The sequence below is a fragment of the Narcine bancroftii genome, chromosome 6 (assembly GCF_036971445.1).
Source record: "Narcine bancroftii isolate sNarBan1 chromosome 6, sNarBan1.hap1, whole genome shotgun sequence".
Taxonomy (NCBI): Eukaryota; Metazoa; Chordata; class Chondrichthyes; order Torpediniformes; family Narcinidae; genus Narcine; species Narcine bancroftii.
Window position 1 is genome coordinate 234504513 of NC_091474.1, and position 18192 is coordinate 234522704.

An 18192-nucleotide genomic window follows, 5' to 3' on the forward strand; every position below is an offset into this window, starting at 1 on the left:
GATAATTATCTAAAATCACCCTACTTTTATATTCCGCTTGTTGTACTTTCCCTTGTAAATGTGTCGATACTAAAAAGAAGTCAATCCTTGAAAATGATTCATGTCTAGATGAATAAAAGGAAAAATCTTTCTCTGTCGGATTAAGACATCTCCAAATATCTACTAAATTAAGATCTTTCATCAACGCTTGGACCTGAATTGCCATCTTGGATTTTTTAACTTTCTTCGGAGATTTATCTAATAAAGGTTCAAAAACACAATTAAAATCTCCACCAACTAAAATATTATCATTAGTCTGACCCAAACATGAAAATACATCCGAAATAAATACATCATCTGCATTTGGAGCATAAATATTAAGTAAAGTCCAAAATTCACTAAAAATCTTACAATTCAATTTAAGAATACATCCTGCTTTTTCCTCCATTGATTGTAATTCAAAAGATAAATTTTTATGCATCAAAATTGCTACACCTTTAGCTCTAAAATTAAATGAAGAAGAATATACATTCCCAACCCAATCCCTCTTTAATTTCACGCTTTCCTTCACATTCAAATGTGTTTCTTGTAAAAAGGCAATATCAATTTTCATTTTATTAACATACGCCAAGACTCGCTTACGTTTAATCGGACTATTTAATCCTCGAACATTAAAAGTAGCAAACCTCAACTTTGACATATCTACTATTATTACTAAATACCAATAATATCTTTAAATAAAAACTCAAATCAATGTATATAGGCCCTCCAATAAAAAAATCACAAATTAAAAACTAAAAAAAATCTACCAAAAGGTAGTAATCCCCTAAACAAAATTGGGTGTGGATCACCAACCAGTGGCTGATGACTAGTAAAGAACTTAGTGCAAATCTCCCCCTCCCCAGCCAAACAGTCAGTAACATCAAAATATCATAATAACAAAATAAAAAATAGAATAAGAAAATTCTTCTTTTCATCCAGAAGATTCCAATCTCGAAGATCCCATTTCAGAAGGAGGTGGACTCTTTCCATCCCGTTTTCCCCATTTCTGCCATTTCTTCCATTTCCAGAGCTACCAGAGTTTTCTTTAGGAGATAATGGTGGACTACGTCTTTCTCCTCTTATATCTGGCAATGAATCAGCAAAAATCATTGCTTCACGATCAGTTTCAAAAAACCGAAATTGATAATCTCCATAAAACACCTTCAACACTGCAGGGTAATGAAAAGTAGACTTATAACCTTTACGCCACAAAACTTCTTTAACTGGATTGAATCGACGTCGACGTTGAATGACCTCTTGACTCAGACCAGGATAAAAAAGGACTCTGCTATTCTGAATCAATAATAGGGCTTGTTGTTGTCTTGCATTTTGTACTGCGTCGAAGTATTGCTTCTCTATCCAAATAACTCAAACATCGAATTATTACCGGTCTCGGTGGTTGACCAGCTGAGGGTGTTCTTCTTAAAGCTCTATGGGCTCTTTCCAGTGCCAATCCCGCAGAGAAAAATTCTTGCCCTAATATTTGCGGAATCCAGTCTTTAAAGAAACGAAGAGGATCTTGTCCTTCTATACCTTCTGGCAAACCAACAATTTTCACATTATTCGTTCTGCTTTAATTCTCTAAATAATCTATTTTTCTTTCTAGCTCCTTCTCACGTTCTCCTAACTTTATGACTGATTTTTCCACCTTCAACACTTTTTCTGTGTTAGAAGTTACTTGTTGTTTACAGTCCAAAAAAGCAGTCTGAAATTTTTAAAATTCTTCATAAGATGCATTCACACATGTCTTCACCATATTTAATTCTGAACTTATACCAGCATTCATATGAACAATTTCATTCATTTGAGATGTCAACAAAGGTTTTCTAACAGCTTGGATAATTGCATTCAATTGCATACACTGTAATTCAGTAAAGCTCAGCTCTGCTCTCTCTGACATAGTGGCAGAACAAGGTAACTGCAGCTCCTGCTGCATCTCAACAGAAGGCATTTTAAAAGTTTTATTGCGAGTCTGGACTCTCAGGGGGTCGCCGCTGGTCTCCCCCCGTATCTCGCTGTTTTTTCATCAATTCACGAAGAAAAACGATTTCTTCAGATTGAAATGCTACCTGATGCATTTCCAACAATGGAGCCGTCTTCCTGCGTGCTCCCTCCGTTGAAATAGAAAGGCTTTCCAAATCGGGATCCATTTCTTGGGAACACGCACCTTCTTCCGGAGAACGGGTAATTCCAGCGCCATCCTTCATTTGATGAGCAATAGATTTTTTTTCAGCCCCCACAGGCAATCTTTTGGGATTGAGCCTGGGTCTGTATCAAATCATCTAGGCCCCAAATCTTCAGGACTTCAAAAATGTAACTTCTTTTGAACTTGAGGTTTAGTCTTTTTACTATTAGTGGCCATAATAATTCCTTAATACTTTAAACTAAAATTCAAAAAGTTTAAACTTGAAAACAAAGGGTTAAAAAAACAGATATTTAAGTCTGGCCAGAGAGGTCGAGATTGCATGTCTAGACTCTACGCCATCTTGCCATGCCCCCCCCCCCCCCCCCCACCAGCTATTTGAAATTTCGAGGAACAGCTTTACAGGTGAGGTGGTCTCGATTTGTTCCTTCCAGTGAGCATTGACTACCTCTGTCACCGATGACTTTGTTCTCGTTCAGGCACTCAGTAAAGTGTGACCTTGGGATTTTCTCCCTGGATGGCTTTTACAGCATTGATAAACTCATGCATGACAATGCTGGTGATTTACTGAGGCTCCTGCATTTCCTCCATCCCCTCTCTCTCCTTGATGGCCTGAGGTTTCTGCTGGACCTCTGCTTTCATCAGTCTGTGAAACAATTTCTTTCCCTTTGATCCAGTCCAAGTGCAATTTACACTTACATACATGCAGCAACCTCCTTTGAAGAAGACCGCAGAGCCCACCTCACTGACAAAAGGCAAAAGAGGAAAAACCCAACACCCAACCCCAACCAACCAATTTTCCCCTGCAACCGCTGCAACCGTGTCTGCCTTTCCCGCATCGGACTTGTCAGCCACAAATGAGCCTGCAGCTGACGTGGACTTTTTACCCCCTCCATAAATCTTCGTCCGCGAAGCCAAGCCAAAGAAGAAAGAACATGCATACAACACGGTACAGGCCATTTCGGCTCACCCAATTTACCTAGAACCCCTGGTCTGTTTTGAACGAGGGAGGAAAGTGAATCCCCTGGAGGCAGACATAGGGAGAATGTACCAACCCAGTCCCATTGCTGTTGCTATAACAGTGTTGTGTGCTATCTGCTATGCTAATCGAGCTGCTCTCTTGATCGCTTTAGCTCCTTGATCATCTGGTTATTCCCATCAAATCAGCTCATTCTTCTTGAAAGAGAAGCAAAGACTCTCTCTGCAGGTGCTGATTAAGGATTAAGGTGGACCTCAGGGCAGCCCATAAGCTGTGGACAGTTATGACGAGGAGTTGACACGTTGATTGTGAAATGTTGCCCAAGAAAAGCAGCTTTGTGGCATTCTTTAGGGTTTAAAGATCCATCTGAATGATGTAACATCATAGCCCATTCAGCCTGCCTTGCTATCATAGCTAACGCACTGGTCAAAAAAGGTCATATCCTAGAATCAAAAACAAAGCCTCGGGTGCAGATGGTTTCTTCGCTGATTATCTTAAAGCACAGCAGATGAAGAGCTTCTTTTGTAAATCTAAAGTCTTATCAACCAGAAAAATACCTGATGCTGTAAACAATTTTCAAAAAACAGACAAATTCAATTTTGGTAAATCTGGTGAAGCTGATCACCAAGCACCTCTGCGTTCCAGTGGCAGAGCTGTTCCAAGAATTGCATCCCTCCAGAGGCACAGAGAACATGTGAACAGAAGAGCACAGCCCCTCGATCCTTCTCCGGCATTTAATCATGGCCACTTTACCCCAGACCTTATTTACTTTCCTGTGCCAATTCCCCAGAGGCCTCAATTCCCAGCTCTTTCAAAATCCTCTTCAGATTCTCGAAATGATTTATCCTCCACAATCTCAATTCAGGGAATTGAGCTCTCTGGGGAATTGGCACTGCAGAGTAGATAAAGTCTGGGGTAAATCAGCCATGATTAAATGCCGAGCAGAATTTCAGATATGTTACCATCTCTGCAAGAAGTTCCCCTGCACTTCAATTTAGTATCTAATCTTATAAAACCACAGAAATGCTGGAGGAATTCAACAGGTCTTGCAGTGTCCTTAGGAGGTAAAGATACATTACCGACATTTCAGGCCTGAGCCATTCTTTAAGATCTGTGGATTGGAGGTCAATCCACAGGACCATAAGATTGACAGAGGATCACTGGAGTGTCCCTCCCCTCCATCAAGGTGATCTACCAGGATCGTTATCTGAAAAAGGTGCGGAAAATCATTGAGGACCTCTTCAACCCTGCGCACAGTATCTTTCAGTTGGTCCTGTCAGGGAAGAGATACAGGAGTATCTGAGCCAGCACACAGACAGTGAGAATGCTAAACGACTAAAGGAACTTCTCGCACTAAGCATCTGAGACTCTCATTGGTATAAAACAATATTTATACAATATTAATTTATTTATTGTTATATATAACCATATAACCGTTTACAGTGCGGAAACAGGTCATATTGGCTCTACAAGTCCGCGCTGGTTCACTTGAACAACTCCACTAGTTCCCTCCTCCCACTCTCCGCCCATAACCCTTCAACCCCCTCATATCCATGTACACATCCAACCTTCTCTTAAATGACAGAAAGGACCCTGCCGCAACTATCTCCTCTGAAAGATCATTCCGTTCTGCCATTACTCTCTGAGTGAAGAAGCATCCTCTAACATTTCTCCTAAAGTTTTGCCCCCTTACTCTTAACTCATGCCCTCTTGTTCCAACCTCCCCTGCCCTCAGGGGAAAGAGTCTACTCACGTCTAGTCTATCTATTCCCTTCATAAATTTAAATACCTCTATCAAATCTCTTCTCAATCATCTATGTTCCAATAAATGAAGTCCCAATCTCTTTACTCTTTCTCTGTACTCTAGATATTGTAAGCCAGGAAACATTCTTGTAAATCTTTTCTGCACCCTCTCCACCTTATCTATATCCTTCCTATAATTTGGAGACCAGAACCGAACACAATACTCCAAACCTGGCCTCACCAATGCCTTAAACAGCCACAGCATCACTTCCCAGCTCCTATACTCTACACTATGATTTATGAAGGCCAGCATACCATATGCCTTCTTAACCACCCTGTCTACATGGGAATCCACCTTCAAGGAACTCTGCACCATAACCCCAAGATCCCTCTGCATACCTCAATGCCCTCCCCTTAACTGCATATGTCCTATTCCGGGTTTTTTTCCCCCAAAATACAGCACCTCGCACTTGTCTACATTAAATTCCATCTGCCATCTTTCAGCTCACTTTTCCAAACAAACCAAATCCTTCTGTAATCCAAGAAAACCTTCCTCACTGTCCACCACTCCCCCCATTTTTGAATTGTCTGCATATTTAACCACCCCCTCCTCCAAATCATTAATATAAATGATAAACAACAGGGGTCCCAGTACCGATCCCTGAGGCACACTGCTCGTCACAGGCTTCCATCCTGACGGATAGTTGTCCACCATGACTCTCTGCTGTCTATCTTGAAACCACCTCTGAACCCATCTCACTATCTCTCCATTAATCCCTGATGATTGAACCTTCCTTGCTGATCTTACATGCGGAACCTTATCAGAAGCCTTACTAAAATCCAAACAGATCACGTCAAACCCTACCTTCATCCATTTTTCTTGTCACCTCTTCAAAAATATAATACTTGTCATGAATATATGTTATGCCTGGTTGTACATCAGCATGTTTTTGCACTGAAAACCGGGGAACGCTGTTTTGTCAGGTTGTTCTTGTACAATCAGATGACAATAAACTTGACTAAATTAAAAGGTATGGAATAAGCAGCCCCAGCAAAATTCATCACAATCGTCCGGCAGTTCCACAACGGGATGACGGTGAAGATTCTGGATGACGGTGACGAGTTGGAGGCCTTCCCAGTGATAAATGGCATCAAAAAAGGCTGTGTTTTTGCCCCGACTCTGTTCACTATGGTATTCTCTGCCATGCTGACAGATGCCTTTTGTAACTACAAAGAAGGAATCCATGTCAGGTACAGGACTGATGGCAGGTTGTTTAACCTCAGCCGCCTGCAGGCAGTTACAAAGACACAAGAGACTGTCATCAGACACCTTTTGCTTTGCTGATGACTGCGCACTCAACACCAGCTCAGAGCAGAAGATGCAGCGTGAAATGGGCGGCTTCTCACAAGTCTGCGACAACTTAGGACTAACTATCAGCACCAAAAAGAGCGAAGTTATGTACCAGCCTGCCCAGGAAAGCCATACCAGGAGCCACGCATCACGGTGAAGGGCTAGAATCTCCAGGTAGTCGACAACTTCACCTACCTGGGCAGCATACTCTCTCAAGCGGTGAACATAGACGCTGAGGTCAACAACGGGATTGCCAAAGCCAGCGCCACCTTGGAAGACTCCGTGAGAACGTCTGGGAACGGAGAGGACTCAGCCTTATCAACAAGCTGAAGGTCTACTGTGCAGTGGTCCTTACCATCCTCTTTTACGCCAGTGAGATCTGGACCGTATACAGCACACACGCCAAACAGCTCAACCACTTTGCTGTCTCCGCAGACTCCTCCACATCAGGTGGTAGGACACAGTCCCCGACACGGGAATCCTGGAACGAGCTGCACACCCTCCTGCTGAAAGCCCAAGCCAGGTGGGCTGGACATGTGGTCAGAATGCCAGACAGCCAATTGCCTAAGCAACTGCTGTTTGGAGAACTGTGTCAGAGCAAGCACTCAGTCGGGTGGGGAGGGGGGGGGGGCAGAATAAACATTACAAAGAATGCCTCAAAACATCCCTCAAAGGCCTGGACATTGACATCAATACGTGGGAGACCCTTGCCCTTGACCGTCCAGCTTGGTGCAGCAAGATCACCACAGAAGCCCGTGCAGCTGAAGTCAGGTGCATCATCGAGGCGCAACTAAAGTGTGCTGTGCGCAAGATCCGAGGAGCAACCACTGCCATGACAGCACTCACCCACTTGTGTCCCACAGGTGGGCGAGCCTTCAGGGCCCAGATTGGCCTCACCAATCACCTCCGGACCCACAGCCACCAATCTCCAATTTGACTTTGAAGCCATGGTCACCTTCGACTTTGAAGGATGAACAACAACATCTGCACTGTTTTTTTGGGTTGTTCTTGTACAATCAGATGACAATAAAGTTAACTGAACTGAAATAAAATAATTGTCAGGGGAGGAGTACAACCAACAGTCAAAAGGTGGATATGGAGAAGAGGCCATGTGAATTGATAGTGGGAAGGGGTGGTTTATTCTATGAATGCAGTACTGAGGTAAACAACACAGAGGGAAAAGGAGACATGGTGGGGAGGGGGGTGGCTGGTGGCTAACAGAAACTGGAGGTCGATATTAATGCCACCTGGTTAGAGGGTGTCCAGACAGAATATTAGGTGTTGTTCCTCAAATTTACGGCTGTTCTCAGTCTGGCAGTGCATGAACAGATGTCAGCAAAGGAATGAAGTGAGGAATTGAAATGGGTGGCCACCAGGAGATCCACGCTATTGCAGCGGACAGAGATGAGATGTTCAACAAAGTGATCTCGCAGTCTGCTTCCAATCTTTCCGATGAAGAGGAAACTACAATGGAAGCACCAGATGCAGTAGATAACCTCTGCAGATTGTCAAGTGAAGTGTTGCTTCACTTGGAAGGGCTTTTTGATGCCCAAAATGTTGGTGAAGGAGGAGATGTGGGTACAAGTGAAGCATCTCCTGTGATCACAAGGGTAGGTGCCAAGGGGGTGGAGAGGGAGGAGTGGATGAGGGAGTCACGGAAGGAGCAGTCCCTGCAATTGAGGGAGAGGAGAGGAGCAGGGAAGATGTGTCTGGTGGGAGGGATCATGTAGTAGGTGGCGGAAATGGCTGAGGATGCTGTGCTGGATCTTGTAACCGTGTATCTCATTTGAGATTCTCTCACTAGCAGAAACATCAACCCTGTCATACCCCATAAGGATTTTATATGTTTCAATTAGATAACCCTAATTCTTTCAAACTAAAAAAAATATATAAATCTAATTTCTTTAACTTCTTTTGATCAGACAACAAACTTATCCCAGGATTTAGCCTAGTGAATATCTTTTGTACAACTTTTCTTAAATAAAGGGACCAAAATTGTGCACATATTTCAGGCATGGCCTCATCACCACCCAGTACAATTATAACAAAGCTCTTGTCTTGAAACTCCAACCCTTCTGCAATACAGGGTTGTCTCCCATTTGAAGGTTGTTTACATTATTATTAGCTGAGGCTATCTTTCACTTTCCTAATATGAATGATAAGGCTCTGGATTTGCTAATTAAGATCTTCAACTACTGAGTCATCAACCTACTAGCTCATCTGCCTTCTTTTTCACTTCAGAATCAGAAATTATTGTTATGACGTGTCACGACACGTGCAAAATTGCTATAAATTACATTAAAAATGTCTATGGTTCATTGTCCACTCAGAAATCCGATACCCTGTAGCAGAGGGGAAGAAGCTGTTTTTGTACCATTGCATCTTCATCTTCAGGCTCCTGCACCTTCTTTCTGATGGTAGGAGTAAGAAGAGGGCCTTCCTTGGGTGCTGAGGGTCCTTGAGGATAGAGGCTGTTTTCTTGAAATACCACCTCTTAAAGATTCTCAAGGGAGTGAAGACTGATGCCCATGATGGTGCTGGCCGAGTTCACAACTCTCTGTAGTCTTTTTCTGTCCTGTACATTTGCAACTCCATACAAGAAAGTGATGCAACCCTGCATACTTGTAGAAATTTGATGGCATACTAAATCTCCTCAAACACCTCACAGTATAGCCACTGCAAGCCTTCTTAGTGATTGCATTAACATGAAGGCCCCAGGATAGATCTTTAAAGATGTTAACACTCAGGAATTTGAAGTCCTTAACCCTTTCTGCTGTTGTCCCCCTTGATGAGAACTGGTTTGTGTTCTTCTGATTTCCCCCTCCTGAAGTCCACAATCATTTCTTTAGTTTTGCTAACATTGAGAGCAAGGTTTTTGTTTTGACTATGCTTTTTCGTTGCGGTCTATGATTCTGCCAACGATCGTGGTGTTATTGGCAAATTTGTAGATGGCATTTGAATTGTGCCTGGCCACACAGTCATGGGTGTAGAGAGTAGAGGAGTGGGCTTAGCGCACATCTTGAAGTGCACCTGCGCCAGAGGGGACATAGTTTCTGATTTGAACTAGGGCCTTTGATGAGGAAGTCAAGGATCCCATTGCAAAGGGAGGTGCAGAGGCCCAGGTTTTGAAGCTTGCTGACCAATATTGAGGGAGGTGATGACTTGGTGCACAAGATTGCTAACATTTTGCAATTCAAGTACATCTGGATACCTTTGTATTTATTTCTCTCATCTACTACATTTATTTAGATAATAGTTTGCTCTTACTAAAGTATATAACCTCACTTTCCCAGGTTAAATTTTATTTGCCAATTTTCCAATCATTTAACCTATTTGTATTCAGTTAAGAGTCCAAATATTCTCACCTCAATATGCCCTCCCACCCATTTTAAACCACTGATCAACTTGAAACCCTAGACCAGTGTTTCTCAATCTTTTTTTTCCCACTCACCTACCACCTTAATTAATCCCTTACTAAGCACAGAGCACCTACGGCATCACCTTTCACACTAAATATCCACTAAATAGGCGAGTAAATGACCTAGGTTGCAATACCTGGTGAGCCGTTCACACCGGAACATGAATTCCTCTGTTCATGTGGATATCTTAGATCCAAGGGGGGCCCAACCTCCAGTGGTGACATCCCGAATGACATATTACATATTTGCAGGGCAGTAAAATCATAAAGGGGATAAAGCACATGCGCGTGCAATGTATAAAAGACCGTGGGAAAAGCTACTGCAGTGGGCTTCAGACTGTTTAAACTTGGGAACTGAGGGGACATTGAGCTGAGCACTAATGCAAGTTCTGTGATCTGTGACAGATCATGTTATATTTTATATAGATATGTTTTAAAGAAATAAATTGTGGGAGGTTTTTTAGTTTAGGTCACATACAGATACAAACACTTCAAAACAGATCTCATTTAAAATGAGCTCTGCTCAAATCAGACAGTTCAGGCTCGAATTGCCTTTGCAAATACTTTGAAGAATGCCTATAAGGACTTCACAAGTAGGTGTAATTGGACATGTTGTGGAGTAATGATTATTGTTTTGGAAAGCAACTCAGAAGATTAGGTCCAGAGCTGCAGTCTGTCTGAGTGCAATTCTAAGAGGGTCATGTGGTTTTCTCTCTGTGTGTGAGTGAGTGAGTGTGAGTGTGTGAGTGAGTGAGCGTGAGTGTGAGTGTGTGAGTGAGTTAGCGAGAATTCAGTTCTACAGTTCAGCAGCAGCTGGGACTGGAACAGGACAAGCTGGCAAGCTTGTGGAAAACCCCATTTTGAAGACAGGTTGTGAGTTCTTCGTTCAGCATGGTCAAAGCCCTTGTAGTCTATACAAGATGAGAGGACTGGCTGCATAATGTTTCATTCAAAATAAGGGAAACAAAAAGGAACTCTATGGTGACCTGAAAGAGGTTATCATGGGGCAAGTTTCTTTGGCAAGACACTGAAATGGCTGATCTGAAGCAGTCAGCTTGAGGGTGTCCAATGAGCAACAAATCTCTCTCTGAAAACCGACAAGAACCTTCCTGAGTGGTAACCATTTACCTTTCAAGCACCAAAACTTGGTGAAATTTATATATGTTACATTCTGTGCACAGTATAAGAATTGCCTGCAACCAGTGAACTTGGAGGAGTGAGAAGTGAGATTGGACTGTGAATCAAAGAACTTTTCTGAACTTACACACACATTACATACACGTGCACTTAGAATTAGAATAGGGTTAAGTTAGTTTAAGTTAATAGCAATAAGTTAAAGTTTAATCCTGTTTTCATGTTTAAAGATAATTAAAAGCAACTTTTGTTTAAGTAACCATTTGTCTTGGTGAATTTCTATTGCTGTTGGGTTTTGGGGTCCTCTGGGCTCATGACAGATCATACTGGGTAAAGAACAGCCACCTTTCCTGGAATTGTCCAGATAATTTATAACATCTCATTAGCCTTCTCAGCCAGTCCATAGGCCGTTGGCAGAACTTTGGTATTCGCATTTTTAGCCGAGTCCTACAGTGTAGCCGTTCTTATGGTCCTTTATTAGTTACATGTACTGGACATGGACAGACTATTTTTTCTTGTCATTATTCCCTAAACAATAGAGTATAACAACGATTAACATAGCATTTATATTGTTTTAGATATTATAAGTAATGTTGAGATGATTTAAAGCAGAAGTACGCACTGACAGCCCAACTGGTTGCACCGTGTCAGCCCTGCCAGACGCCCTGTGACAGCTCTACCGGCCAGGCGCTGACAGTCCCGCCGATTGCCCTGTGACAGCTCCACCAGCTACATGCTGACAGCCCCGCCAGTCGCCCTGTGACAGCTTCACCAGCTACACGCTGACAGCCCTGCCGGTCGCCCTGTGACAGCTCCACCGGCCACCCCATGAAATACACCCCCCTCTGCCCCCAGTACTGGCAGGTGACCTGCTAAATACTCAATAAATTGCCTGGTTCACACTGCCAAGTACATGTGGGTTGAACTGGCCAAATTAGATGGTCTGGAGTGGGAGCAAGTGTCAGAAGCCAGCCGAGTTAACCCGTTAATCACTCTGTGGTGGTGTGAATGGTCTACTCAAATTACTGGGTACTATTAGTGCCTGCATGCTTGCGTCAGTCTGCCAGAGTGAGGCCAGTGATAATATTGGAGTGCAGATGGCTGCGCTGTGGAATATAACTGTGCAGTCGGTGTGGCTGTCAGATCACAGGTGCCGAAGCTGTTAGCACATAACTGTGCTTTAAATCATCATAAGAGTACTTCTATACTTAATACAATGTAATGCTATTGTTTAGGGAATAATGACGCTGGTCTGTGGGTTTGTCCTAAGTTTTAACAGTCGAAGCCCATTGCGGTAGATTTTCCCATGGCCTTATTAAACTGTGCGTGTTTTTACCCCACAGCCCTTTATACATTGAGCACGTTTGTGCTTTATTTCTGCTACAATTTCACTGCCCTCTCCCATTCCTTGTGACATCACCACTGTAGGGAGGACCCACCCTTAAAATGGCGGGTTCCTAACGAAACAGGTAAATCATGGTGGAATGGGAAAGGCTCCCTGGGTGCAGCATGCCTGGTAAGTTTACCTGCTTCCTAGAAGGATTGGCAGTGTGAAAGGGGCTAAAAACGGTATTTGAAAATCAAGTCCTCAGACTTGGTACTAATCTAATGGTCTTTGTGGCAGCAGTAATTCCTGTTTTTGTATATTGATAGATTCAGGGCAAGAAGAAGCTTGTGTGGCGTTGGCTACATGACTACCTTCTGTGACGTAATTTTTAAATAATGCTAAAAAAGAAGTTAATATTTCTCTGAACCCAGCAATATATTTTAATTAAGAGTACCGCATTAATGTTAAATTGATTTTTCACTTAATTGATGCAAAGGCAATGGAGCTTGAGTATCATATGTTACAAGCCCAGAGGACCCCAAAACCCAGCAGCAATAGATATTCACTAAGACAAATGGTTACTTCAACAAAAGTTGCTTTTAATTATCTTAAAACATGAAAACAGAATCACACTTTAACTTATCACTATTGACTTAACTAACCTAACTTAACCCCCTTCTAATTTTAAGCGCACATGTACGCCATGTGTGTGTGTAAGTTCAGAAAAGTTCTTTGGTTCACAGTCCAATCTCACTTCTCATTCCTCCAAGTTCACTGGTGGCAGGCCATTCTTATCCTGTGCACAGAATTTAACATTGATAACGTTCACCAGGCTTTGGTGCTTGAAAGGTAAATGGTTACCACTCAGGAAGGTTCTTGTCAGTTTTCAGAGAGAGATTTGTTGTACGATAGACACCCAGACACCTCAGTGTCTTGCCGAAGAAACTTGCCCCCTCAGGGTTCTCCAGATGATAACCTCTTTCTTTCAGGTCACCACAGAGTGCCTTTTTGTTTCTCTTATTCCAAGTGAAACATTAGACAGCCAGTCCTCTCTTCTTGCATGAACCACAAGGGCTTTGACCAGGCTGAACTAAGAGAAATGTAAACAAGTTGAGTGTGCAATGCAGAAACAATAAATGTTCGGTCATAGATAGTAAGGAAAGTAAAAGCCCATTAATGAGTCTCTGATTGAATGTGCTGTTTAGGAGTCTGATGGTGGAAGGGTAGTAACTTTGTCGAAATACAGTAATTTGAAAATTGTGGCCTGTTTCTGCTCCGTTAATGGTTATATGGTTATATGATATCTCATAGTTTTATTCAATTGATCTTTTTGCCTCTCATCATCTTTATTTTTCTTCAAATAATGAAATAATTTCACAAAGACAAGGTGGTTAAAAGATTAAGGGACTGAGAAATTGGACTGCTGGAGAAGAAAATGTGCTCGTGCATAAGTGTATTTTAGGTAACATAGATCTTGAGTTAAGAGTCAGAGGTGGGGCTGGTGTTGAGATCAGCTAAGAATGGCAGATCTCTTTCTCCTTCCCCGAAGGACACAAGTGAACCCAATGTGTTCTGACATTAACCCACTAGATTCATGGTCACCATTAATAATAGAATTTATTAGATTACTATTATATCACTATTTAATTCCTTCATTACTGCCTACCATGGTGGGATTCAAATGTATACCTGTGATGAAGGGACAAATTTATAGGTTTTTGAAGAGAACTCAGGCAACATGTAAAACATTTTAGTGCCACAAATGTGTCAGGCAAAGTTTCATCAATAAAGTCATCATGAACATTAAGATGGAGATGGTGGACCATGGAACACAAAAACTAGAGACCAGGTACTTCTACCATCTTGTGCAATATTCAGCAACTTGCTAAGAGTCTATTAAGAAACTTGAAACCGAACACAAAGCAGTTTTCTTAATTAACATCACATCCGCTACCCAAAATACTCCTACCACCAGTGGCAGGATATATTATTTACAAAGATACCCTGCAGCCAACTGACCTGTTTAAACCTTCCCTGTAATTCAGTTCCTGAAGTCTGGGCAACATCCTAGTAAATCTTCTCTGCACTCTTTCAATTTTATTACTATCTTTTTCTGTCGTTAGGTGACCAAAACTGCACACTCTACTCCAAATTTGGCCTCACCAATGTCTTATACAACTTTACTGTAACACCCCAACTCCTATACTCAACACTTTAATATATGCCAAAAGCTCTCTTTACAACCCTATGTACCTGTGATGCCATTTTCATCCATACTATGTATCTGTATTCCCAGATCACTCTGTTCTACCACATTCCTCAGTGCCCTACCATTTATATAAACTGGTATCTGTAGTTCTACCAATCACATTGTTTATTTTTACAGGTTACCCAAAATTTTCAATCTCATGGAAACACCTGCCAGTTTTCTTTCAAGTTTCAAGCCATCCTAACTTCAAAATATAATCTGTTGAAATAGAAAGAGTTAATTTTTCAGGTTGAAGACTCTTTGTCAATCTGAAATGCTGGTTCCCTTCACAGATAATGCCAGACTTTCTGAAAATGTCCAGCATCTGCAGTTTTTGCTTTGATTTTCAAAGCAAGATTCTGGAACCCACTCCTTAAAACAGCATTGTGAAAACCCATGTCCCTGGAAACCATGCTAAGTGCACAACATGGCAGACACACGTCTAGATGAAAATCTAATTTACTGAACATGAAACACTACAATTCAGAAATATAATGCAACACTGTGGCAATGCACATAATTGATCGTCAGGCAAAATAGCTCCGTGTGTCACGCATGCATCAGCCGCATCAAACATGACGAACTACTACCCAGGATCCGCTCAGCCCCAAAAGAGGACCTCCAGGTATCATCAGCCGAGATGGTGCACGGTTCCCTCTCAGACTTCCAGGCAAATTCTTGCCAGCGACAAATGACCGGGAGCTAGAAGGCGCCATGGTGCTTGAACGGCTCTGCAACAAGTTAGGCAACCATGCCCACCATGGTCAGAGTCCCTGCTCTATACCCAAACACTCTTGAGTTTGTGTTTGTCCACAAGGGTGCCCACCTCCTATCCCTACAACAACCTTATGAGGGACCTTCCAAGGTAATCTACAACTACAGTCACTTTGGACATTGGAGGTAGGGAAGAACTTTTTACCATTGACTCCTTGAAGCCAGCCCACCTGGACTTAAGCCAACCGGTTTCACCCCAGCTGGCCAAGTGCAGGGTTAGACCCCTAAAATTAAAAGCTCTGCAAAGTACAGACACTGACACCGGTTCTGAGGGGGTGGGGGTTGTGTGGCACTGCACATAATTGATGATCGGGTGATCTGGCTCCATGTGTCACATGCACATCAGAGGAGTAGCCTCATCAAACATGGCACCGCACATTCGTTTCCTCCAGCGGAGGCTCTGGGCCCGCATGCACACGGGCTTGGGTGGCGGCGTCACATGGACACAGTTTCCAGCGTAGGGGGTGGAACATTCCGGTGGCCTTAAAACACAGCGCACGAAAGAAAGATAAACTTTTCAAGTGAGGACGAGCCCACTGACTGCTGGTCTCATCTGTTTTCTCCGCTAGCACTCCGCTACAACACATATCTAAATATTTATTCCTTTAATAAGTTAGCTTTTTTTCAATTAATCAAAGTCCTGCCATTCACGATAGTGGTCCTTTGACTCAGAGCTCCGAGGACCATGTAAAAGTGGGCAAATTAACAATTCCTCTTTTTTAGCTTGTGGGATGATACAGAGAATTCTTGAAATGATGTGTGTCTTGAACAGTAAAACCGCTGGTATTTTTTTAGATGCCGGAGACTTCAGTTGCCTGAGACTCACTCTTACAATGCCTATTTAATACATCTACAATAAGAATAAACAGTTAAGAGACAAAAAATTATTATGCTGTATTTACACTGAGCATAATTCATTTGCATGAATATCTAACCCTTAAAGCATTTTACTTTATTTTCAGTAATATTCTTTGAAAACATTTAACCATTGCTGTATAAAGCCTTTAACCAGGGTGACTCTTACTAAGCAGGGATAAGGAGACAAGTGAAGAGAGCCATCCCCAGCAATAGGCATCAACCAGCTCTTCAGCCTGGGTGACGCCATTACTGTTTCACACAACTTTATACAAACAACTGGCAAGAGAAAAGCGTGATCAAGACACGCCACTGCATGAATATTTGCTCCTGTCTTCACCAAAGGTTTATGTGTTACTTCAAAGAACATTTATTATTACAATTTTAAGTATTTTACCTATTATTTTATTACTATTTATTTTAATTTTTAAAATATATTTTCATCTTTTTTGGCTGGTTGCTTGAATTTCCGCTACCAGCGGTTTTACTGTAGATATTAAATTAAACCACAAAAATATATTTATATTTAATTTTCATTGCAATAATTAGTTGTTTGCTTACTGATTAAAAAAAGAAGCAGCTGTACTTACAAAGCAACAAAGAAATTCATTCTAGTTTGTTCGCTTATTTCAAACCCAGCTCTCTTGAAATAAACAAAGGTCATTGCTAAAAGATACTGGAAAAAAAAATGAAAGGACTTCATGTCTTCATGTATAAAAAGTCTCTTCACAACTCTAATTTCATATACATACATTTCCATCACTGCATTTCATTTCTATTTAGCAGCATTATACAGATTTTTAAAATCAAAAATAGACTATTCACAATAAATTAACAAAAAAATTCAGTCTCTTTGCGCTCTTAGTGTCGTATCCATACAGTTCCATCGTTACATTCTTACATTCATTTTCTATTTAACAGCTTTTACCATCTCTGAGGCACCTTGTTGTTATTCCCCCTCAATGCTCGGTAACAGAAGGACTCTACATAGTGGTCCTTCCCCACAGTGCCCTCGTATTGGCTTTGCCAAGCCTCAGTGCATCCCTCAGCACATACTCCTGCAGTCTGGAGTGTGCCAGTTGGCAGCATTCTCTCACAGACATCTTCGGGTGCTGAAAGACCAACAGGTTTCGGCAGACCAAAGGGTCTTCCAGCAGTGCTGGATGTCTGACTCTCTGCGTGTCCCCAGGAACAGCCTGTAAATCAGAAAGTCTTCTGTCACACTGCTGCTGGGAATAAACCATGAAAAGAACCCTTGCATTCTTCTTCGCATTCTCTTAGCAAATCTGCATTCTGCAAAGAGGTTGATGACTATCTCCACTCCACTAATGTCATCTCAGGCACCATCTGTGTGGTGGGTTATGTTCTGATTGTACAGGAAAGATTTGACCAGGAAGGCTTCCCACCACCAGCCAGGCCAAGTCCTGGTGCTTGTCTGTGAGCACTGGCGATGAGGTGTCCCGTCAGATGATCTGGATTGTCTGCTCAGGGTACCTCCCCACCTTGTCCATTGGGTCCTCATCTCTCCATGCTGACCACTGCCTGATGGGCTTGTGGTCAAAGGTGTTTGTCTGGAAAAACCTTTCCCTGAAGGATAGGTGGTGTGGCAAAGTCCAGCTGAATGGGACATTGGACAGCAATGGGGCCAAGCCCAAACTTGACAACACCTGGGGGAGGTAGAACTTCAGCACATGGCAGCACTTGGTGCCCTCATATTTTGGTTCCACGCATAGTCTGATGGAATCATCTTAAAAAAAAAAATGACAGCAAGTGCATTACTATCTACTTTAGTATTTTTGGTACCCGTGGAGTCAACTCACACAGAAGCAGAATCTTACACGAGGCATCTTGCTTTTCACTGAGGGAAAATATTTCAGAAATGCATCAGTACATGAGATATGTAATGCACCTCTTCCTAAGCAATTGTCCATATTCATAAAAAATGGAAATATATAAAAACAAAATTTCCAGGATGATCTGATGCCTCGTAATTATTCAAATATTGCTCTATTTTATACAGTCAAATTGTTAATGTGAGACTATCTTCTGGAAATGGTTCCTTTATCTTGTGTTATCTCTGAATATGAAATCAGGTTACTTTTAATTTTGCAACTTTTGGTATGGATACACAATTTCACCATCTAAATGATGATGAGAATAGCATTTGATGCACATAATTTAATCAAATTCTAAACAATG

The 18192-nt window shown here is 42.0% G+C and overlaps 1 protein-coding gene across 6 annotated transcripts in view; it reads right to left on the bottom strand.

The window, feature by feature from the left end:
* The window catches only part of spdya (speedy/RINGO cell cycle regulator family member A), a 47604-nt gene that overhangs the window by 12417 nt on the left and 16995 nt on the right, over positions 1–18192 (bottom strand). For all 6 annotated transcript variants that reach the window (XM_069887713.1, XM_069887710.1, XM_069887712.1 and 3 more), the window contains one exon: positions 16584–16669. In XM_069887713.1, coding sequence (XP_069743814.1) covers positions 16584–16669 — 86 coding nt within the window. The remainder of the gene's footprint in view (positions 1–16583; positions 16670–18192) is intronic.